The sequence below is a fragment of the Myzus persicae genome, unplaced genomic scaffold (assembly GCF_001856785.1).
Source record: "Myzus persicae strain clone G006 unplaced genomic scaffold, MPER_G0061.0, whole genome shotgun sequence".
In the NCBI taxonomy this organism is placed as follows: domain Eukaryota; kingdom Metazoa; phylum Arthropoda; class Insecta; order Hemiptera; family Aphididae; genus Myzus; species Myzus persicae.
The window spans coordinates 46,517-70,002 of NW_019103948.1; the positions used below are offsets into that span (position 1 = coordinate 46,517).

A 23,486-nucleotide genomic window follows, 5' to 3' on the forward strand; every position below is an offset into this window, starting at 1 on the left:
TATATTATTTGTAAAAAATGTATTCTTCTAAAATCGTATCCACATGTTGTGCATTGTAACTTTTTATTATAGACTTATTTTTAATTTTAATTTTGTTAATCAAACTTTTATAAAATGTTTTAAATGTTTACAATTTTATAATGTTATTGATGCAATAAATTTTAGTTTTTAAACATTTTACTTGTATTTTTTAGGCAATTAAATTTACATTCACACCCGAATTATAATTGAAAATTAATGAATAATCATTATAATATTTAGATTTATGTAAAAAAATATTAATTTTGTCGGAGTGTAATGTAACTCCTAACCACATGGGTGAATTGTGTCGAGACAGCTGCACAGACTGGTAGAGAAATGAAAGTGCAATATTTGATGGGCATTTTTTTTGTATAAAATGCAGTAAGAATTTGAACTCCTTATCTCTAGTCTTCATGGTCTGAGTTTTTGATAATATCGTTGAAATAGGTTATAAGTAAAAATATAATTAAAGTTTATAATTGTTTTTAAGTCTAAGTAAGTCCTTATATATATATAAAAAAAAAACTTAAAACTACTAAAATACATCCAAACATTCGATCATGAATTAAAAATATTACACAATACATACGCTATTCACATTTGAAAGCACTAGTACAATAACTAGAAATGACAATTTTTTAAAACTCTTTGAATATATTGAACTAAAAAATTTGTAAACAAATCAATAAAGATAAAAGTAGTATCGTAGGCAAAAATAAGATCTTCCTTTGGTTAAAAACAGTATTCATAAGTTTAAAAAAAAATATACAATTTTGATGAACTCATTTTTAATAGTTACAATAACAAGTAAGGTCCGATTTTGATTTTGAACATAACTGGCTTTTGCAATTGGTTAGTGAGCAAATAATCTGGTAAATCCTAGAATCTAGATGGTGATATTTAAGTTTTGACACTGGTATTCATCATGTTTTTACTAGGAGTATCAATAGTATTACCAATAATAGTTTATTTTCCGTAATTACACAATGATGAAACACCAGTATTCTCAAATTCTAAAAATACTTTGATACTAGTAATTAACCAATATTGGTATGCACCATTATACTGAAAATGTAAACTCTAAGCAGTCAAAATGTATTTACAGTTTTTGCGTGTACCTAATTTAAAAATCTGACTTTAAACCGATGATTGCATTGGATAGAATACCAAAACCAGAATGTTTAGGATAGTTAAATGAAAAAAAAAATGTCAAGTATTATATTTTTATGGGTATGCCTTGTAATTTTTAATAGTAAACGACAAATAAGTGAAAACAGTTAAATAATAGTATGAGAACTCAGTAGTAACTGGCTGTCGATCACAAATTTTTTTCTGAATACTTAACTTCAAAATCTGGTTATTCCACTAGTGAATTCATTTTTACACATCAATATAATATAATATAATAAGACACATTTTAACTAATTATAATCTAATGAAATACAAATATTAAGAATAGCTTTTCTTAGTGATAAACCATTAAAAATAAGATTTAGTTAAAAAAATTACATAGAAATATCAGTCGTATCATGAATGTTACCAATTGGGGTAAAAATTGTTTTATAAAATGTATCTATACAACTATCAGGTAATGCTCGAGAAGGTGAAATAAGAGTAAAACCACTTTGAGTTCCAATCGCCAACCAACGAAAAGAATTAAAATTCTGGTTCCAAGATACCTGTTAAAAATAAAAGCTATTATAAATAATACTTTTGTACAAAACATTAAAAATATAATTTTTACCTTAGTTACATTATCAAGAGGGTATCTTAACAAAGGTTTGCTGGCATCTTGGTCGTTTGGTACATTTTCATTGAAAAGAAACTAGCAACAGAACAAACACATGAAATATTTTTGGTTTTAGAGGAACTGAAATATATAATTTAATATAAATACTTACAAGTTTAGATTTAAGTCCAAATTTTTGAACTGTTTCGTTATAACGGTAACCATCGGAATACTCAGATTCAGTGTTATCATTTGATAAATGTCTTACCGTCAATTGAAGTGTTGTCTGAAATAAAATATAAATATCAATTATCATATTGTGCTACTGATCAAAACAATGTATTGATTCAAATTAAAATATGATATCATTTCTTTATATGGTTATTAACTAAATTAGTTCAAATTTGCTTTAATTCTCTAATCAAAGTAGCACTTTCAGCTTTAATGATATCAATACTCTATTTGGAATGAGATCGTACCTCGACGGAGAAAATTTTTTGTCTGCGAAGGTCAGACGCTTCCCCCACCTAGAAAGCTCGTGAGACCAGCACTGTGGAACAAAACCACGCCCATGGGCAGAAGTCGGCCGCCGAGGTACGATCTCATTCCGAAGAAAGTAAACATTTGAATATGGAAAAACATTTTAATAATAACTTAAAACGCAAAATAAATAAATATTTTTTAACTATAATAAACTTACAGAGTTTCCCTTTCTTATATTATTGGTCTCTGCTAGAAACAACTTTTCATAAATAACTCCATTTGAATTTCCAGTTGCTATGATATTCATCCAATCCGAAGTAGATACAGACTAAAATATTTTGTAAAATTTACTAATTTACATTTATTAAAAAAACTGTTAACAAACCCAATGAGTACTCTTTTGAAAAAAAGCAGGACCATAAAAATCTTCCTCATCAATGGTTTTTGTTAAATCTCCAGATTTTCCTGCATTGTTCGATTTATCTTGATCACTATATGAACTTGAACCATCAGATTTATATGATTCATCACCACTTATATTGGATTCATTAAGAGTTTTGCTTTCATCAGTGTCATCACTGTTTATTTTTTCATCATTCTTTACTAGATCACAGTTACCGAGTATTTTACTTCTATTAGCTACACTTTTTAGAACATACAACTCGGGATTATAACCATCAATATCATCGTCATAATTTGAAAAATTAATAGTACGAACTTTTGAGAATCCTGGACTAAAATAATATTTATGAACCAGTCAATAAATATTTTTAATATTACTATGCAATGAATCAACTTACTTCACAACTTTACTACAATATACCAATGTGTAACACTGTTGAAGCCAAGTACAATCAGATGGACAGTAAGATTTCTTTTGAAATACTGGGGTTTCAGTAGACTTCAAATCCCAAAGAGTTACATTGCCATCAGTTGCTGAAGTAGCCAATATTGTAGTATTAAAATAATTCATGGAAAGACCTTAAAAACAATTCACACTAATCACATAACAATGTAAATTATTTGTAAAAAATAAATAATAAGTTTACCGGTTATACTACTTCTACTTGCTAAGAAAGTATGACTTGGATAAAGTATATCATTATCTAAGAATATTGATTTGAAATTTATATGGAACACACTAACAACACCATTTGAATATCCACAAATAAGAGTTCTGAAAAATTATGTTAAAATGTTAATAGCATTGCTAAAGCAAATTTATAAAATGTATCGCCTCAAAATGTTCACAAAATACAGTGAATTAAGGAACCATTTATACACCATTCCTATATCCTACTATACCTCATATTTAAAATATTTTTTTCCAGTTCTAATGCTTTGATTGTAAAATAAACAATTAAATATTCTTGAAAACAACATAATGTAATAAAATATAATGCTATGATTATTATTACAACAGTTATTTGAAGTTTAAAAAATTTTAAGTATCAGAGGATGATGTTTAAAAATAATCACTTCTTATACTATTTTATGGGTATTATAAATACCATAATACTTAGTGTATAATATAAATTGCTATTTATTGTTGAACATTTTACGAAATGTTTAATTATATTCATGTTATATAAAATATAATATAGATGAAGCATGACAAAATAGATAGTTATCGTCACAGTTGTTAATATTTTATTCAAAATGCACATCTACTTCAACTCCGGCCAATGTCGCAGTTCTCCACTTCTGATTGGTTGATTTTTTTCCTATGTTATATTATGTACGTATTCGATTGACAGTCAATAAGAAGAACGACATAGGCGAAATGACAAGTGGAGGATGCATATCTATTTTGTCAGGATATGAAAAGTTTGTAAGAAAATTGTTTTTCTTACTTGAATGGTGAAACTGCCTGCCAACAAACTTTTGTACATTGTACACCGCCATCAACCCACTCACATTCAAAATTTCTTGCTACTATATGCTGGGCTTTGTAAATATAAAACCTAAATAGATTTATTGAATATCATTAATATTATTTTATTAATAATTTTGTTATCCATTTTAAACAGTACATTTCTGAGATTTCGTCCACAAAAGGCATAGCAAACACAGGACAATCTCCACAAGATGTACTTAACGCCAGTAATCCTATTTTTTGGGGGGGTTCATAAGCTCCAGAAGGGCACCATGCCATATCCCAGACAGCACCATAATCATGAGCCAGACCATAAGACATATGTGGTGTATGAGAGACAGATTCACTACTGAAAGAAATATTAAAATACATAAAAACTAATAGTAAAAACAATCTCATATGATTAATTAGACTCTATAGTTATAAAAAGCTTGAATAGATTTAAAAATAAAATTCCAATAAGCAAAGCTTACATAATATTTGTTAATGAATCGAATCTCCACAACTGCACAAGGGACGGATATTGATAAACGTCCATCTCTTTATGTTCCAAATCTGGTTTAGGATGGCATGCTATTGCCAAATACTGTGTTTGAACTTCCTTTGGAATAGGACACCACGACATAGCCCAATTAGGACCACCAGTAAATAACCAATGCATACCTATAAAAAAAATTTAAGATTAATTAAAAATAAGTAAGCATATTGGCAGTAAATAATATACCATTGATATAAACAGACTTGAAAAGATCAACACAAATTTGTTCATCATTTGAATTAAATATTTTGCAAGATTGTTGAATAGATGGTATATACTTCAATGCTTCATCATTTCTTAAGATCATAAAATCAAAATTAAAATCTTTGTGACAAACATCCTTCCAAAATGTTTTTGTGAAGCTAAAAAATGAAAATAATTTTAATGTTTCTAATAAATTAATATTAAATAATTACTAATTAAGCTATGATTTTGATCTTACAAATTATAATAATTTAATAAAGGCTTTAAGTATATATTTCTGTGCACTTCATATTTATCTGTTTAAAAAAATCAATGATGTAATATTAATTTAATATATTATAATAAAATGTTTAATCAACACATAAATTACAACTTACTTTTTGTATAATTGCCTAAACTATCTTTTTTTTTATTTAAAACAATATCATGAACATTCAAAATATGATCAACAATGTCATTGACACTTATTGTAACAAAATCACATGAACGACACATAAAATCCTGTAAAAAATAGTTTAAAATTATTTATTTATATAAGTTGAAAAATAAAAATCTTACAAAGTATTCAGTAATATATTTGGTATCTGGATGAAAACTTAACACATTTGGAGGCCTTCTCTTCCGACGCATTTTGTAATCACTTCTAGACTAAAAAAATAAGATAAAATTAGTGGTATTTATATAATAATATAGGTACTATATGACTATACATAATACATAATCAATGTGACTAAAATTTAGAAAAATTAAATTTCAACTCACATTGTCTTTGATGATGATATTATGAACATTTTCTAAGCTATTCACACCTTTACAACTTTTTAGTTTGTGAGTTACTAATGATGATGGTTTAATTTTATTTCCACAGTCTTTACATCTTAATAACAATTGTTGAATATCCTGAAAAATAATATATTGATTTATTTGGAGAGAACAAGTGTTGGGGGTTCATCACATGCAAAATCTTGCATATTATTAAGCATTGCCTTGTCGAGGTGTTAAATAAAATTGGAATTTCAATCAAAAGACAACCAAATTGAAAACAGAGCCTCAATGATTGATATTTTCTAAAAAAAAATTAATACATTCCTTGCTCTTTTCCTATGTTCAAATAATAATTTTGCGATATAACTATTACAATTATTCAATAGTACGACTTACATCAGGAGTTTTGCTGCAATATATTACATGGCTTGCAAACCCTGAAATACTTCTCTTAACAGTTTTACAATCTTCACAACACAACTTTACTGATCGTTTACGAACCACGCTAAAAGGTATGAATTGCTTTAATTTATTTAATACTGTATCATAATTTTCTAAATCCTTAAAAAAAAATAAAAATGATATTAAAATAATCTAAATTGTATTAATAATATTATTTTCCATTTAATCAAACTATACGTACAAGTATTTCTTCTCCATCAATCCAACATAAATTTAAATGTTTAGAACAGTGATTAGTACGATATTCATTAAAAGTCATTTCTTTTTTACAACGGCCACAGGTCACCTGAACATTAAACTTACGATTTTAGAAAATGTAAGAATATAAATTATAATCAAATAATATAATCAGCTTACCATTGAATCGTCACTTTTTTTTGGAACTTCTGGATCAGATTTTTTTGTTACATCATTTCCATTTCCTATTTCGTTGGGCAGTCCCAGTTTATCCTAATAAAGAATATAAATAATATAATATTTATTAAGCACACAGTTAATTAAGAAAACAATTTTACCGGTCTAGATTGGCATCGTTTTACATGACTAGCAAAACCAACTACACTTTTTTTTTCATTCTGACACCATTCACAAATAAATTTTACTTTTTTTTGACGTGCAGCATTTTTTGGTAATTTTTGTCGTAATAAACTTTGTATCAAATTCTCATCATCAAAATCCTAAAAAAAAAAAAGAAATTTTAATTTTAACTCTTTAGATAAAACAAAACAAGAATCTTTTCAGTATCTGCCACAATGAAACCTATCTTTGGTGTGAGGGAAAAGCTTGCTACACCTACTGGTGTATGGATTTGCTCACAACTTCTACATTTTGCAAGAAGGGGCTTATGCCCCAAAGGACTAAGAACAATCAGCCAACACCGTAAATGTGGATAGTAAGCTTTATTAAAAAAAAACTTTTTTGCCTACGGTAAATTGTGTGGCAGTCGGCAGATTAAGGGAAAGACCTCAAAATTTAAATAATAGCATGAGTTCAGGATTTGAAAAAGTTTTATTTTTTTTTTATAGTTACTGAAAATATATATGAAAAAATACACTTATTTGTTATTAAAAACAACAAAATGTACAAAGAGAATTTAACAGTAGCAAATTGAATACAAGTGTAGTATCCATTTAAATATGCTAAATTTCAGTCAAAAAATAAAAATAACCAGTAGAAATTTAAATACTAAAGAATTATTATTTTTGAATTATAACTAAAGAAGTAGTCAAAAACAATTTTGTTTGGACTATTAAAATGTTTTTCCTAACCTAAAAGGTATCTTGAAATTTAAACCTATAAATAGTATTGTTTTAAAAAGAAAAAGAAAATTGAATATATTTAATAATTATTAATTAGTAATAAATATACATTATACACGAGTATATTGTTAAGAGCAATATTATTTATTAGTCAGTACTCGCATTACATAGTATAATATGTATATACAATTGTAAAAAAAAATTACTTACTGGTTTTTCATCACCAATTATCCAGCATAAATTGTAATGTGTTGCACTGTGTATATCTTCATACTCCTCGAACATCATGCTTTTATTACAAAGACCACAAATTACCTTAATAAATAAGAAAAAAGAAGTAAAATTTAAAAATTGTAATTTTGTACAAAAAAAAAAAAAACAATATGCATACCATGGAATTGTTTTTACTATTGATTTCTTCTTCATCTATAGGCTGGGGTGAATCAGTTTCATCAGGAATTTGAAGTACTTGCTAAAAAAAAAAACTTTAAAAACAAACCAACATTTTTTACGGACAGTTTCTACATACAAATAAGAATATCTTCACCATATGGATAAACATACAATCATGGATATGTTTTTGCGCTAAAGACCTAACTAAATTAAATTTGTTTCAATATCAAATCGGGTTGATCTTTTTACAAAATCCAATAAGTACCATGACATAAATCTATAAAATAAATTGTAAGATTTGATGTGCAAGTAGAATGCAAGTTATTGAGTAAGTTGGTAAAGCAGATAGTATATGTATTTACATAATAAACAAACATGTTAATCATAGACAAAACTATGGCCATGGCCTGAACTTAATACTGAATGGTTATCTATTGACCTAACAGGATTTTAAATTCAAATTAAAAACTTATTTTTTATATATATAATTTGGCCTGTTCTAATAAGATTCTTTATGCCGCAGACGTACTGGACTCAGTGGCGTGGCGAAGTGAAATATTTTATCGGGCAATTAATTTTTTGATTTACCTACCACCCACCCAGTGGCTTATCCAGGGGAGCCATAGGGGTCATGCCCCCTCCCCCTCAGTGGCCGTATTTGTTATTTTTTGCAGTATTTTAATTTTTTTTTAATTTTTGCTATTTTTAAATTTTAAACAGTGTGTGACCCCTCCCTCCTATAAAAAAATCGGTTGTAGAAGATTGGGAATACCTGTTGAACAACCCGCTACTTCAATAGTATATAGAGTACAGTTGTAACTTGTAGTTACCACATAAATATCAACTAAATGATAATGCTTTAAATAGCCATGTTTAGTGTTGTTATTCACAATATTGCAGTACTGTACTACTGAGTATCTTAGTATAGTTATTAATGATGTTATTAATTCTTATACCATATTCAAATGTAGTTAGTTTTGTACAAAAATATTTCTCACTAAATCCAGTACTCACCATCCACCCACCCAAAATTATCGGGCACCTGCCCTTAAATCACGGTCAACACGCCACTGACTACATCGCGACCAATACCTTCTTAGTAAAAACACTATTATACAATCAAAGTAGTAATTTTAGTAGGCAAATAGCAACTGTTATAATCTGTAAAAGGTAACAAGACAAGACAATTTGGTTTTAATTTTTTTTTTCTGGGATTTGGTCTGGCGGTCAAGTTGAGTTCTTTAACCTCAAACTGAAACAACTTCTAGATTGAGCCACAGCGCTTATTTATCAAACAACATATAAGTTTCTCAAATTTTTGACCAATCCTTAGCCCAAAAATATATCCATGTTAGTAAATGTATATAAATAAAAAAAGCGATATATTGATTTGAAAAAATGATTACCTGTTGTTCTATGGCACATTTTTTCACATGAGAAGCAAAGCCTAACACACTTTTTTTTAAATCATTACACCATTCACATATAAAATTTTTTTTAGCAGTACCGTTTGGTAAAATACTACGGAGTAAAACAGCCATTTTGTTTTCATTTAAATAATCCTAAAAAATAAATGTTCTTTGATTATTTAACTTATTATACCTACTAACATTAAAAATTATATTTTTTTTAATATTAAAATTAATATTTTTACTTACTAATTTTTCTTCTCCTTCCAACCAACATAAATTATAGTGAGTGTGTCTATGTTTATTTTTATACTCTTCATACATCATACTTTCTCCACAACGACCACATGACACCTAAACATCAATAATGAAAAGTATAACATGTTTGAATTTATTATTGAGTATATTATGGTAACCCCTAATGTTATACTAAAAAAAATATTACAATACAAGTATTTGATCACTGAAAAAAATAATTGGAAAATAATACTTTGAGAATGTAGATACAATTATGTATGGTAATGCAAATATTTTGAAAACTATTGACAAACCAAAACATACTACCAGGTTATTAAAATTAAGAATAATTGTCTTCCAATGCTAATATTAGAAGAAAAATCATGATAATGAAAATATATTCTACTATTCAATTAATTTATTATTTTCTTTACTTAAGTCTAAACTAATTTGTGAATGATGTTGATAACAATGTAAGTACTTGTAAAATGGTGGATTAACCACTCTGCATGAAGTGGATATCATGCAAGAAATTTTAAAAACCATAATAAAATATTTTACCATACTTAATATAAGAAACAATATCAAATAAGTCAGGAATATTAGTTTTTTAATAACAGTTTTACTTGATCACTTGAGCCCACTGCTCTAAATGAACCAGAACAGCATTCCAATTCGTAATATTAGCTTTTGTGTTCGTTCGGGTTGGTTATGGTTAGAATTTAAGAGTTTCAGACAATCAAGGGGATTAAAATTATCAAACTTGCTTTTGACAAATAATATTATACAAGTCCAATAGACATGATGCGTGTCTTTGCCGACTATTGTTAATTTCTTTGTCTTATCACAATAACAATGTTATGATCAAAAGTGCAAGTACCTATCTATGCTACAATCAAGTATTAACTGCAATTTGTAAACACAAAAACTCTTAATTGTATAATTCCAATTTTTTTAAACTTAAAATATGTATTTACATTTCATTATAAACATTGATTTAAATTAATTAAAATTAAAAATTAATACTATCATTTTCATATTCCCATTAGGCATATTAAATTAATAAGCAATCGGTTTATAAAAAAAATTCCAATTTGAGCACTGCCTGAGCTATACGTAATTAAACAAAATAGTACAGTACCCAGTAAAATGTTCAAGATTTGCTTTAGCAGTATCACAACTAAGTTTATCCTTTACATATAAATATAAATGTATTAACTTACCATAGTGTCATCATTATGAGTAGTAGATGATACACCAAGATTTACATCAGACTCATTTAGAACTTCATTACTTACACTCACCACTGTCTATAAAAGAAAATTAATTTTAAAATGTTGATACAATACATCATAAAAAGATTTATAAGTGCACACATTTAATATCATAGAACAGTTGAAGCTTACCAAGACTAAAACAAAAATTGCAATTGTTAAAGGAACACATTCAAAGATCAGAAAATATGTAACATAGAAAAAAACTAAATTAGTATATTTTGGTATGATGTCATATTTAGTGCTTGAAATGGACCAGAACGTCCAGAACAACACTCCAGTTCATAATATTAACCTTAGCGTCCGTTACAGGAGGTTATAATTATAATTTAAGGGTTAAAGATTAATTTTATAAGCGTTCAAGTCAATACAATTTTTCATTCCAAGCACTGGTCATATTTTATAACAGGGTAGTGTTATAAAATATAGGTATGTCTCATAAAATATGACAGAATAGTAAAATGACAAATTTGATTGTATACTTTTTTTTTCTCATTCGCCCAACAATAATAATTCTACAATAAAAATAGTTAGACACTATTCACAAGTTACAAATAATAACTTGTTAAATTAACTAGTGAATGGAGCTATTATATAAGTAAATTAAGTACCTACTTACTTTTTGTTTACATTTTTTTAGATGATTGGCAAACCCAGAAATAGTCAATTTAACAGCATTGCACCATTCACATATAAATTTTGACTTAGCTTTAGATTTGGTTAAAGTTTTCTTTAATATTGCTTGTGTTTTTGAAGTATCTGTGAAATCCTATGAGATATACAACTATTAATATAACTCTATAACATTTTAAAAATATTTAAATTAAAACAGTACAATTTCATTTTCTACTCCTACAATCCAACAGAGGTCATAATGAATCTGACGGTGTTCAGAATCATACTCCTGATATAACATTTGTTTTTCGCATTGACCACAAGTCACCTAAAAAAAAAACTAGGTATATTGTTGTAAAGGTATTTAGAAAAATTAATTTTTTTTTAAATCCAGGGCCAAAAGTATGTTATTAGTTCTAATTATAACCAATAATATTAAACATCTTTGATTTAATTACAATAGTAATATTAAATTAACCGATTAAACAACTATCATCTATCATATAGAATGAATTATATTTGTAGTTATGCATAAATAATAAATTATTTGAAGATAGTCAAGTAAGTTCTTTGATTGCAGATCATGCAGCATACAGAGACTAATAAGACAATAAGTAATATGTTAACCTCAATGAAAACAGTAAAAACTAACTCTGAATTAATAAGAAAATAATTTCAATTTTAAAAATTATAGAATATGAAAAAAATTGATTATTCATTACACCAAGAGAATTTGTTTATACATTAATCAGAAAGTTAGTAGTTTAAGATAGAATGGATGCATCATTTCATACAAAATGATCTCAATAATATGATAAATAACTACAACTAATATTCAATAACCTAATTCAGATTTTTTATTTTTATTAAATGTATAATATTATAAAAAAAACCGTTAGGCCTTCAAATAATTTTTAAAAGAAAATTTCTCACGACGGAATCATGGCTGATGATATTTGCAGACACAAAATTCGCAACCGAAGTTTGGTCGTCATCGACTTCGAGTTTGACATCAACAGTATCGCTGTCCATCACCGGAATCGTACGTAAAAGATTAATCTGACAAGATCATAGGGCAACTATTTAGTGAAAAAAATCAAGATAAACGTCGGTATGGTCGTCAACAATTGAACAATGTGAGCACACCACCGAATATCCGACAATTCTGACCTTATCCGGCGACCGGTATCTGCCGACTGCCGACGTGCAGCTGCAATCACTGCGGCCTGCTGACGACGCATGGTATTTTGCGTAAACAAAAGTACTATCTGTACAGTGATTTCAGTGGCTCAAATATGAGATAACCGCAAAATATTGATAATGTTTTAATACGGCACGAAATGCAGTATGCACGATTTAAGGTATTATATCGAAATACTATAGTATAGTTCTAAACTTCTATAGCACCATGAAAAACTAGATCTGCTCTGTCATGTTAGCGCGGTCTTAGAAGACATGATAAAATAAATAATATAATAATATTTTATCATGTTAGAAACTTAGAAGATGTCTGATGTCTTCTACGACAGTGATCCGTAGTATTTGACATTTAGTACCTATAATATCTTAAATTGTGTAATACGGCAATAAGGTAATATTTTTGAGCAATAAGATCCACGTAGATTTGTATTTATAAATCCATCTTCGATTATTGTTCTTGGCTTGAATGAAACCTTAGATCATAATATTATACTATATACCTAGTTAGATCTAAGGTATAATCACAGAACAGATGAAAATATTTTTATATATCTGAGGGTATACCTAGTCATTATAATAGACCAAACAGGTTATAACCTAATTATATAGTTATAATTTATTTTTTATTTATGGTACTATAGGTATGACGTGAATTCAACCAAAAATGGTTAAATATTATTTATTTATTAAATTATAGTATTCAAATTTAAAGCTATTTATCATAACATTTAAAAACCAAATCATTCATTATTCAATGATAGACATAAATAGGTATTGAATTTGTTACTCAAATAACTATTAACTAACAACTTATAATAAAGTAAAAAAGTGAACTCCCTTGTACACATATAATATTTTGTTTTGATGACGATCCATTGAAAACAATTAAATGTAAGCCCACATTTTGTACTCATTATTATAAGGTGAATAAAGCACATTAAATAAAATATCAAACACATTGTTGTGGTCGTTACATAGCTTTACTATAGCCAATCTATGTATTTTAAAACCAACAACCATTTATTTGTCATAGTTATATATAAGTAATTATATTTTAGTATAACATAACTACATAAGTTTTACAATACTTTTTTTCCTCAAAAAAATTAGAGGTATTAAGAACAGTAAAGAATAAAAATAAAAAATGTCTTTTTTATTACATATAACTGAAATTTGTATTTAACATACTAGCATAAGTTGTATTGTTCACCACCTTTATTAATAACGAGTAAATAATTTACACATTTTGTACTTCATTAATTTTAAGTAAACAGTACCTAATTATTTATTATGATTTGTACAGTAATGAGGAATGAAGAAAATATTACTGTTGACAAAAATGTGTGTACCTCCATCAGTTTAAATGAACCATCTGATCAATTTCTACACAACATTAATGATATAATTATTTTTTTCAGCATTGACAAAGTAAATAGGTAGGTACTTAATTTTAATGAATTGTAATAAATAATATTTTAAGTTTTGATTATTCTAGTGCAATATTACAGAAATCATGAATAAATATTTACCTTTGGTTAAGGAGAAGTCAAGCTGAAGTTTTACTGAGTGAAAAAACATAGATGGTTGTATGTCCAATAATGTTACTAACAGTAATAATTTACTTAATCATAATAAAAAATAGAATCCCTGTATTTTTCAGAATTGTTTTTCATGTTCATTGAAGTATTTGAGTGTCAGAAAAACCATTTTGAATTAATTAATGGCAGAAATTGCTGATGAAATGGATACAAGTGGAATTGAATGTGTTAAACAAGCCCTTTATGCAAATCATTGGCCAAATCTTAAAGATAAATTTATATAACTTAAGACTTACTAACTTAACTTAAATATTATTTACATACCCTATTATATTAAGGACAAATAAAAAATTCTAGTACAGAGTCAATAATCGAAAATAGTGTAATAAATTTGCATTTAAGTGGAGATTTATTGGATTTAAAAATGGACACAGCACAAGAAGGTGAGTAGGACATTGATTCATTTAGTAACTATAATAATTAAAATAATATATAAATTATTTACTATGCATTTTCACTGTTGAGATATTTGAAGGAGATTTTAGTTTTTTCATGACTGTTGACAATGTAAAAGAGTTAAAAGAACAAATTTCTACAATGCCCCTAGGAAGAAAGAGAAGATACTGTTGAAAAGACATTGACAAAGTATTGGAAAGTATTTTTGGAGATGATGTAGACCAAGCACTATTTATGACAATAGTGAAATTGAAAGTATTATGAAAACAATTAAATATTCACCATATATATTTGCATCATAAAAGTGATCAATATAATTTATTTGTCTAATCTACAAATTGGGTTATCTTGCACCATTTGTAAATTAACCCTAGGTCCGACTAGATCTCTAATGTTGTTGATGCCATATTTAATCATAGTTGGTCTCTCTAATGATAATCCCCAAGCAATAACATTTACTTTTTCTGGTAATCCCATTGGTAACAGCATTTCAGGACGAAACATTCCAGAATTGCCAATTTCAATCCATTTTTTTAGTCCTTGGTGATAGCAAAATATTTCCATACTAGGTTCTGTGTATGGATTGTAGGCAGGTTTAAATTTGATTTCAGTCATTCCTAATCGTTCAAAAAATGTGTGAAGAACTCCAATCAAGTCTCCCAGGGTTAAATTGTAATCAGCTATTACTCCTTCTACTTGTTGAAACTCTGCCAAATGAGTAGCATCTAAAGTCTCATTTCGGAATACTCTGTCAATACTGAAATACTTAGTTGGTTTAAAATCTTTAGCCAAGCTATATAACATACGAGCACTTACAGCTGTAGTATGAGTTCTCAAGACATTTTTCTTAGCTTCGTCTAAAGACCAATCATAGCCATATCCTTGAGAACCATAGCCACCTTTAGAATGTACTGCTTTTACCTTGTTTAAATATTCTTCAGGAAAGTTTTCACTAGTTTGAGGGTTGTCCAAAAAAAAAGTATCATGCGAGTCTCTTGCTGGATGTTGTTGAGGTTGAAATAAAGCATCAAAATTCCAAAATGAGCTTTCAACAAAATTATTAGTTGGCATTTCTGTAAAACCCATTTCAAGAAATATTTGACGAAAATCTGAGCGAACTTTCAATAAAGGATGTAAGCAACCAGCTGATTGTGGCTGGCCTAAAGCTTCAAAATTGTAAGGCTTGAATGGAGTTGATTTCCATGAACCAGATAATATCATTTCTGTAGTTAGTTCAGTTTCTAGTTTTACAATAGATGTTGTAAATTCTGGACCCTTGCCTGCAAAATGTAATAAAATTAATTAATTTTATAAAGATTAATGAATTAAAAAGAAACTACCTAATGTAAAACTTTTTATGACTACTTCACGAATAAGTTTTCTTTTTTTATAATCCAACTTATCAGATTCAGAAATTTGGTCATTAGATGCTTTCAGTTCCATCAAATTTTCTTTAACCTTATCAATGACTGAATCAACTTTTTTCAACACTTTGTTTGCTGCTCGATCAATGACTATCCAACCCTTTGACATTGCCTGGCTGAATCCAATTTTTGCATTCGGTATTGACATTAATTCCTTTTGAGGTATCCCATCAGACGGAATAGCATTATATAGGTTTACCTCATAACTACCATTCAATAAAACTGATTCTCCTTCATCAGTGAGTTCCCAATATTTGCTTGTTACCGGATCAGCAGTAATAATATTTCCCAATGCTAATATACTATTAACAACACCAATTATTTTTTGATGATCAATATTGGTCTCTTTACTTAGGTCCCATGTGTTAATGGAACCTGCAATATCCAAACGGCTTAACAACTTCTCTGAATCCATAATGAAATAGTGTTAAAAATGTCGCAGTGGCTATTTAGTATTTTCAGGTCCGACGTGAATAATGTTTACTCTAAACAAAGTTAACAACTAACAAGCATGTCAGCAAAATGTAAAAATCGTTTTGGACATCCGACATAGGCAATATGGTAGGGTATTATCTACTATCGAGTGATAAGCACTTGTTCGAAATATGATAACAATGGTTAAACCACGGTTACCTAGTATAAAATCTATGGGGTACACCACCGGTTCTATGACAAAACAAGAGATAATGTGACATTGTGGTAGTATCACTTATCAGTGGTAGTGCAATAATAATATTGAAAAAAAACATTGTTCAGATATTAAACAGTAAACATAGTAACAGAAACAGAATACATATTTGCACTTTCCAGGGTACTGACAACTGACTAGTGAGTAGTTGAGGCGTATTACGGTGCGATCGTTTCACTCTAGTGCGTTAATTCGTAGTCACTAGTTACTACGTATTCACTACTCAGTGGTCAGTGTGCGTGCCTACGACTTAACAGTCATTGATAATATTGTCGTGATCCCGTCCGTTTATAATATTCACATACGGCGAGCATTTTAAAACAATATTATGTCATAGATATAACTCCACACATAATATCGTATATAATATTATTAAAATAATATTATGTCAATATTGGAAGAACGTTGCCCCACTCCGGCCTAGATCTTAAGGGCCCGCCACCTACTTGACTGCCTACGCTCGCGTATTCCATTTCAGACTTGTATAGTCGTTAATCGTTGTTTCACGGTTGCGTTGACCGTCATGTGTTTCGCGGAGTGCGGACATCGTCGTCAATGGCATTTCGAGAAGCTGTTGTGCATACGTCTCGTCGTCTCGTAGACGTCCACCGAGTACCAAGAAGACGATATTAATACACGATATCGTCAGTTATTTTGGTATTACGTCGAAGCTTTGCGATTGTTTACCGGCTTCGGTGCAATGTCCGTCACCGTACAGCAGATATTGTCCGACGCCAAGCGATTGGCGTCCAAACTTAAAGAACACGACACAGCAGCAGATGCGTTGTTGTCTCAAGCCCAGTTCGCCTACAAGAAAATCGACGCTATGAAACAAGTGACTAGATAATAACAATAATATTACTAATGTATTATATGTACCGATTAACGGGTTCCGTCATAGGTAGATTTTGGGTTGGTGTCTGGTGATGGAGTTTAAGACTCCCCCCCTCTATTGTATGAATTAACCCTACAAATTGGCTTTCAGGTATAAAAATTATTTTTAGTTCTGAAACATTTAGAAGTTTTCATAGATTTCCCTCTTTGCCTCCTATTAACAATATCTTATCCTCATAATTTTAGATTTACCTACTGAGTGTTCGAAATAAGACTTAACTGCAAAAGTTAATGTATAAAACTAATAGGTATTCAATAATAATAAGTCCCCACAAGCAATACAATTATATAAGATTCCAAAATTAAATCTTAAGTTATGAGTATCAATTATCATTTTGTATCCAAGCCTAGAACATACTGATAATTATAATGTTTTCACTGTTGCTTATCTAGTATACAGATGATTTGTCTGAACTCAACGACATGGAAGAAGGAGGTCTGCCACATGAAGAACTGGTCAATTCGATACGCACCGAGAGTCGGCAGCTACAAGAGATTGTACGAGAAAATCGAATATTAAGAGCAATGGTTGCTGAACACCAGACTGCACTCGAGATGATCATGAGCAAGTATAGATCACAGGTTTCACATCTTGTTGCCCAAACCAGTGCTGACCAGCTTGTTAACAATCTCACAGCGAAGGTAAAATTAGTCATACTTAGAGTGTAAGTAATAGATTCACAAAATTAATTTCTCTTAATTCTTGTCTTTCAGACAATAGAAGAGAAAAACACTTTGATAGTTCAACAGGAGGAGCGTATCAAAGAAATGATGGCTGTCATGAGTCTCGCCTCTCGTCTAGAAGCCGAAGAAGCTAGTAAAAAGGAAGAAACTATTGGGAGGTTACAAACTGAAAACCAAGTATGTTACTTAGTATCTTATTTTTCTAAAAAACAAAATTGGTGTTGTTAATAAAGTCGTTATACTTTAACCATCATAATATGTAGTAAAGATATACTACAGCTATATTATAACTATTTTGATTTTTGACAATGTTTCTATTTTTAAATTATTGGCACTTCTATCCTAGTCTTACATTTTTTCATTATTTTTGTACAAATTAGTAAATTAACATGCTTGACTAGACTCATTTTTGGTAGTTATTTGATTACTCTGGCTCTGGCATTGTTTCTTTCCAGGTAAAGATAGTTGGTAAATATAAATTTAGTTTAAGTTTTATTCATGTAATTTGAAAATAGTTAGATAAGTACATTATTTTACAAAATATAAAATAAACTACACTACCTACTTATGTAACCCATTCCTAACACTTAATTTGTTGACACTTCTAAACTATGCTTACTTATTATACATTTTTTGTTATATACCTACTTAAATGTACATTATAATATGTAAAAAATTTATTTTATTTTTCATATTTCTTAAATCTTATTCAAAATTTGTATTCTCGATCTCAACACATACTTAATTATGTTTTATAACAATTTTAATTTTATTGACATTTTTCCATAGGAGGTTTGCAATTGCATAGCCACTAAGTTAACATTTATTCAATTTGATAAAAAATATTCTCATTGAAATTAATAAGTAATACATTTATAAATAAATATGTAATCCTAATTGTTATGAAAATTTAGACCATTAATATAACAGCAATGTCTTAAATAATACCTTAATGTGTGAGCAGCTTGCTCATTAGTTGTTTTTGTCAATTTCCCTAATGCTTTTTTTAAAAATATGTCAGAGATTACAATTTTAGTATTATGAAGATTGATAATTATAAAAAAAATGTATTTTCTTTATTGTTTTATTATAACAACTATTTGTGCCTTGTTTAAATTTAAAAAAAAAATCAGGACCATCATTCAAATCATCTGTACCCGTGGGTCATTAAAAAAATATATTAACTTTTGATTTTACAACCCATGCAATATTTTATATATTCTTACTCATTTTTCTGTCCGAAACAATATAACAAAATTAAATTTAAATAGTATAACAGCTAGTTCTTTGTGATTAAATGACATTGACCTTCAATAGAAAGCCAAAAAGTGTAGTCGTGAAATTTAATTTAATTTATGTAGTAAATATTTAGATTGGAGGTATTTATAGTTTCAGATTAAATATAGAAGAAACTAGCCAGTGGTGCCTAAATATTGTTAAATGCATAAATGTGACAACTGGTGTTGAGACTAAACATTTGTAAATAAAATAGATACTCCTTTTTGTTTCTCAAATATATATTTTTTAAATCAATACTATATTGTAAAGCAGGTTTATTTATTTTGCAAAAATCTAATATTATTTTTTCAAGCTGTAGGGTCATTATTGTGTTTGGAGTCATGAAAAGGTTATTTTATTATTTTATATAACTTCACTAATTTTATTCACTCAATTAATGAAATGGTAAATATTTTTTAATCAATGGTTTTAATAATTCAATTTATTAGATAAATATGTGTATAACATAAGTTAAATACTTAAAAATATATACATTGTCTTGTTATTAAAATTATTTAAGAAATTTCCTTTAACACAATTTTATTTAATTTTAATATTGTTTTGGTTTAATTGTTGATAAAATATTATGTTTTATTTTATTTTACAGACACTTAGAAAACTATTGAAAATATCCAGTGATCTGTCCACAGAAAAAGAACCAGATACGATTTTGGAATCTACGTAAACTTAATACATTACCATTGCTTTATCAAAATATTAAATTCAAATGCCATTAATAATTGTGTCATTATAATAATTTAGGAAACACAAACAAATCATGAACACAATCATTTGGACTTAAATTTAGATAATAATAAAATAATTTTGAAGAAAAAAACATACATTAACATATAACATAATATTATATTCATATATTCAAATCAGGAACAATGTTGTGTCATCATCGTGTATATTGTGAGGGAAAACTAAATGTATGAGATCCGATGGCACCCACAATTGGCAGTCGCCCCACATTTGGTATGATGTTGTAGGACAGGGTTAGAGTCACGTTTTTATTTCCTCTGTAAAACATTATAATTATAACTGAATTATCTACTTTTATCATAATTTTAATCTATATTCTTATATAATTAATGAAGAGAACAAATCTGAATGCAAATTTAATGGTAGAAATAATTAACAATTATAAAAATGATTAGTTTAAGCAATGATTTTCATAACATAAGTATAAAAATTTTATTTATTGTCAGTATAGTATGCTATTATAACATTTTTAAGTATTATTTATACAATGACATACTATCCTGTGATTTTAACTTGTAACAACTAAGAATGAAATTTTTAAAACTAATATAAACTATATTGTCCAATTGATTATTGAAAATCAAAATTAAAATTTGATTAGTGCATATTACATTATATACTAATATACCTAACAATGTATTTGTTATCTGTTTCTTAGTGATAAATTAGACTTAAGTATTTTTATGTAAAAACAAATATATATGTTATATATACTTTTTTTTTGTAAAAAATTATTATTATGATATTCAATTACCTTAAACCATTACCATCATCCCAAAAGTAATATTTTGTTCGCATATTTTTAAGACGCAAGTTGGAGTTCTGTCCTCTCAAAATAATCTTGTCCCACAAAACTACCTAAAATAAATAGAACATGAGACAAAATATGTATTAAGCAAGTAGTTAAGCAAAACAATAAAACTATTTTCATTAACATAATATGTAGTTTACTTGATTCAAGGCATTTGTAGGTGTCTCATATTCTGCAGTCATGTAGACAAACAATTGTTTAACATTCCAATTGAATAGGCTAGTGAGATGTGCACAGATGGTTAAGTAAATAATACATTATAATAACTGAATTTTCATAATACAGTCAGACATTTCAGTAATAAATATAGTCACTATATATTTACATTAAAATATTTATTAAGTTAGGTAATATAAATTTGTTATATAATTAATAACTTTTAGCTAAAAAAAAAAATTAGTATTTTCAAGAAGAGTTGACTCAAGGCATCTTGCCCGGGACTTATGCCATTCTTCAATAAGACAGCAAAAAATATATTTGAAAAGTTATCAATAATTACTTGAGTCTTAATGATTTTAAGAAAAGTATTCTTCTCAACACTTATCAGTATCAAAAATCAGAAAATTCAACAAAATAGTAGAATTCATAGTCAACATGAGTACAACACAGGGAAATTGATAGAACATTTTTCAATATTGAATTAATTGAAAGATGTAAACAATATATAAATTTACGATAGAACATTGAATAATCAAACATTTTAAGGTACCTGTTAAGCGCTATACAACACAATTTTAAGACTATATTAATATTAGGTGTACAAATTTAAAAAGGATATCTGTTTCGAGATTGAATGTTATGTGACCCAAGTCATTGATCTTTTTGGATACACCATACTCTGGTAAGTTTTTTCTGAAAACAAATACGTAGGTTAACGGTACAATCATACAAGAGTGTTCTCGGGCATCACTTCGCGTACCCAAGACGAGGTCGGTCATCTGTCATTGATCTATATACTTACACTTCGATTTTGAGCGTCTGCATCTCGGTACCAGTCCGGTAATCGACCAATATGGTGGAAAGAAAACATGCGAACGTGAGAGTGACGAGTACGCTGAGCGTGTACGCCAGCACCGAGTTGCCCCGGGACAGTAGAGAATGCATGGATAGCTGATTTTGTCTGACAAACGATTTCTCAACAGTCTACAACACAATTTGTCGATCGATGAACTAAGACTCAAGACACTCAGTTCAAGACACCGTTTAACATCGTAAAAAATAAATACGTATACACTTCGTTTTAACGGGTGATGGATAATGGTTATTATCAAATGTTATTATGGTGATAACAGAAAATCGTGACGTTGAGCATCCTACGCTGATAACCTGGTAACGAAGAACAAATACATGACGTGGTTACAGCGAAATAGTTGTCGGCGAGACGCGTCATTAATTTATACTATGGATGTTGGGAGTGTGTGCATTCCCACCTTTTTTTGAAAACGACTCTTTTGAACTGCCATAAAAATAAAAAGCCTATCCACATTTAATTTGCTATTAAGTAGTAATTTTGTATTTTCAATTTAGTTTTTTTTTTAACTTTTTGAATACATTTTTGCTGTGGTCTGACACTGATAATTAGTAATAAATACAATTACAATTAACAATTACCAAGAGTCAAGACTCGAAAGTACCAACAAACGATAGATAACAATTATATTGTTCTGTCGAATTGGCACCAGCTAGTCGGCCATAATGAGTTTGGTCACCATATTTAACTTGTCTTCATGAATATTATCATGGCTAAATATATGTGTATATACATTAAATAAAATTAAATAAATAAATACCTAATAATAAATAATGGTGGATCAGATGTACTGGAGAATACCGGTGGATTTAGTTGGTTTCAAATGTTGTCTCCAGATAGAGTAACTCTCAGAGTTTTGTGTATTTTTATATGTGTCTGTTTACGGACAAAAATTTTCCCCTTTCAGGCGATGAACTTGTTAAATTTAAATTATTTTTGCTCTTAGGTTTCTATTTTTCGATGAAATATAATTATTCGATTCCGACAAAATTTGTAATAAAATTGAATATAATTCAAATAATAAAATGTACGACTAAATAACAAATAACTTATCCAATATAATAAAATGTGGATACAATGTAATGTACATGGATATTAAATCCAGCTGTAAGGTACTTAAAATTTAAAATTTAAATACAGTAGAACTTCGATTAACCGTCACTCGATTAACCGTCACTCTCAGTTATCCGTCATAGGTCATCGCCAAAAAAAATAAATAATAAGGCGATTAGACGATTGTCAAATGCTACGCAAGTCTTACTTCTACGTCAAATACGTAATATTGCTGCTAAAAAAGCTAGAGAATCAAAAAACCAAACTAAAGTTACAGATTTTTTTCTATAATATGTGTGGTATATATGTTTATAATTTATATGTGTTATAATAATTAATTTATATGTTATATGTAAGTAATTTTTTTTTTAAATTACACACACGTAAAAAATATAATAAA

At 28.3% G+C, this 23,486-nt stretch overlaps 4 protein-coding genes across 8 annotated transcripts; 1 reads left to right on the plus strand and 3 right to left on the minus strand.

The window, feature by feature from the left end:
- Window positions 1–487: 487 nt before the first annotated feature.
- Window positions 488–12,448, minus strand: LOC111036776. Of its 4 annotated transcripts, none has more exons than XM_022318945.1 (27): window positions 12,199–12,448; window positions 11,486–11,593; window positions 11,270–11,419; window positions 10,600–10,686; window positions 9,389–9,493; window positions 9,137–9,292; window positions 7,729–7,809; window positions 7,548–7,652; window positions 6,594–6,755; window positions 6,436–6,528; window positions 6,260–6,364; window positions 6,013–6,177; window positions 5,614–5,751; window positions 5,410–5,499; window positions 5,229–5,352; window positions 5,090–5,147; window positions 4,834–5,009; window positions 4,583–4,772; window positions 4,267–4,455; window positions 4,087–4,197; window positions 3,283–3,410; window positions 3,034–3,214; window positions 2,619–2,967; window positions 2,451–2,561; window positions 1,923–2,036; window positions 1,766–1,846; window positions 488–1,700 (listed from the first exon to the last, which is right to left on the minus strand). In XM_022318945.1, exons 1-27 carry the CDS (start codon window positions 12,295–12,297, stop codon window positions 1,527–1,529), a joined length of 3,630 nt encoding a protein of 1,209 aa, XP_022174637.1. In that variant the 5' UTR covers window positions 12,298–12,448; the 3' UTR covers window positions 488–1,526. The 4 variants fall into 4 exon arrangements, with proteins under 4 accessions (XP_022174637.1, XP_022174636.1, XP_022174639.1 ...); XM_022318944.1 differs by having other exon boundaries at window positions 4,267–4,458; XM_022318947.1 differs by lacking the exons at window positions 10,600–10,686; window positions 11,270–11,419; window positions 11,486–11,593; window positions 12,199–12,448 and adding an exon at window positions 10,003–10,214 and having other exon boundaries at window positions 4,267–4,458.
- A 2,281-nt stretch (window positions 12,449–14,729) lies between these two features.
- LOC111036777 (phenylalanine--tRNA ligase alpha subunit-like) lies at window positions 14,730–16,505 on the minus strand. The gene is made up of 2 exons (XM_022318948.1): window positions 15,800–16,505; window positions 14,730–15,739 (listed from the first exon to the last, which is right to left on the minus strand). The coding sequence occupies exons 1-2, from the start codon at window positions 16,296–16,298 to the stop codon at window positions 14,778–14,780; spliced, it is 1,461 nt and encodes a 486-aa protein (XP_022174640.1). The 5' UTR covers window positions 16,299–16,505; the 3' UTR covers window positions 14,730–14,777.
- A 207-nt stretch (window positions 16,506–16,712) lies between these two features.
- On the plus strand, window positions 16,713–20,910 carry LOC111036778 (FGFR1 oncogene partner 2 homolog). 2 transcript variants are annotated; one of them, XM_022318949.1, is made up of 5 exons: window positions 16,713–17,406; window positions 17,859–18,107; window positions 18,180–18,326; window positions 20,035–20,108; window positions 20,190–20,910. In XM_022318949.1, exons 1-5 carry the CDS (start codon window positions 17,272–17,274, stop codon window positions 20,227–20,229), a joined length of 645 nt encoding a protein of 214 aa, XP_022174641.1. In that variant the 5' UTR covers window positions 16,713–17,271; the 3' UTR covers window positions 20,230–20,910. The 2 variants fall into 2 exon arrangements, with proteins under 2 accessions (XP_022174641.1, XP_022174642.1); XM_022318950.1 differs by having other exon boundaries at window positions 17,272–17,406; window positions 20,035–20,265.
- Window positions 20,272–22,264, minus strand: LOC111036779 (signal peptidase complex subunit 3). The gene is made up of 5 exons (XM_022318951.1): window positions 21,965–22,264; window positions 21,782–21,855; window positions 21,144–21,232; window positions 20,947–21,050; window positions 20,272–20,449 (listed from the first exon to the last, which is right to left on the minus strand). Exons 1-5 carry the CDS (start codon window positions 22,105–22,107, stop codon window positions 20,329–20,331), a joined length of 531 nt encoding a protein of 176 aa, XP_022174643.1. The 5' UTR covers window positions 22,108–22,264; the 3' UTR covers window positions 20,272–20,328.
- Between the last annotated feature and the right edge of the window lie 1,222 nt (window positions 22,265–23,486).

Coding starts and splice junctions, on each gene's coding strand:
- LOC111036779 (XM_022318951.1), bottom strand. CDS start 22,107: ATGCATTCTCTACTGTCCCGGGGCAACTCGGTGCTGGCGTACACGCTC. Junction 21,856..21,964: donor CAGACGCTCAAAATCGAAGT/GTAAGTATATAG, acceptor ATTTGTTTTCAG/AAAAAACTTACCAGAGTATG. Junction 20,450..20,946: donor GATGATGGTAATGGTTTAAG/GTAATTGAATAT, acceptor AATGTTTTACAG/AGGAAATAAAAACGTGACTC.
- LOC111036777 (XM_022318948.1), bottom strand. CDS start 16,298: ATGGATTCAGAGAAGTTGTTAAGCCGTTTGGATATTGCAGGTTCCATT. Junction 15,740..15,799: donor CATAAAAAGTTTTACATTAG/GTAGTTTCTTTT, acceptor TACATTTTGCAG/GCAAGGGTCCAGAATTTACA.
- LOC111036778 (XM_022318949.1), top strand. CDS start 17,272: ATGTCCGTCACCGTACAGCAGATATTGTCCGACGCCAAGCGATTGGCG. Junction 18,108..18,179: donor TTAACAATCTCACAGCGAAG/GTAAAATTAGTC, acceptor CTTGTCTTTCAG/ACAATAGAAGAGAAAAACAC. Junction 20,109..20,189: donor GATACGATTTTGGAATCTAC/GTAAACTTAATA, acceptor ATAATAATTTAG/GAAACACAAACAAATCATGA.
- LOC111036776 (XM_022318944.1), bottom strand. CDS start 12,297: ATGGACAGCGATACTGTTGATGTCAAACTCGAAGTCGATGACGACCAA. Junction 4,459..4,582: donor GATTCATTAACAAATATTAT/GTAAGCTTTGCT, acceptor TATTTCTTTCAG/TAGTGAATCTGTCTCTCATA. Junction 3,411..4,086: donor CAGGCAGTTTCACCATTCAA/GTAAGAAAAACA, acceptor ATAATTTTTCAG/AACTCTTATTTGTGGATATT.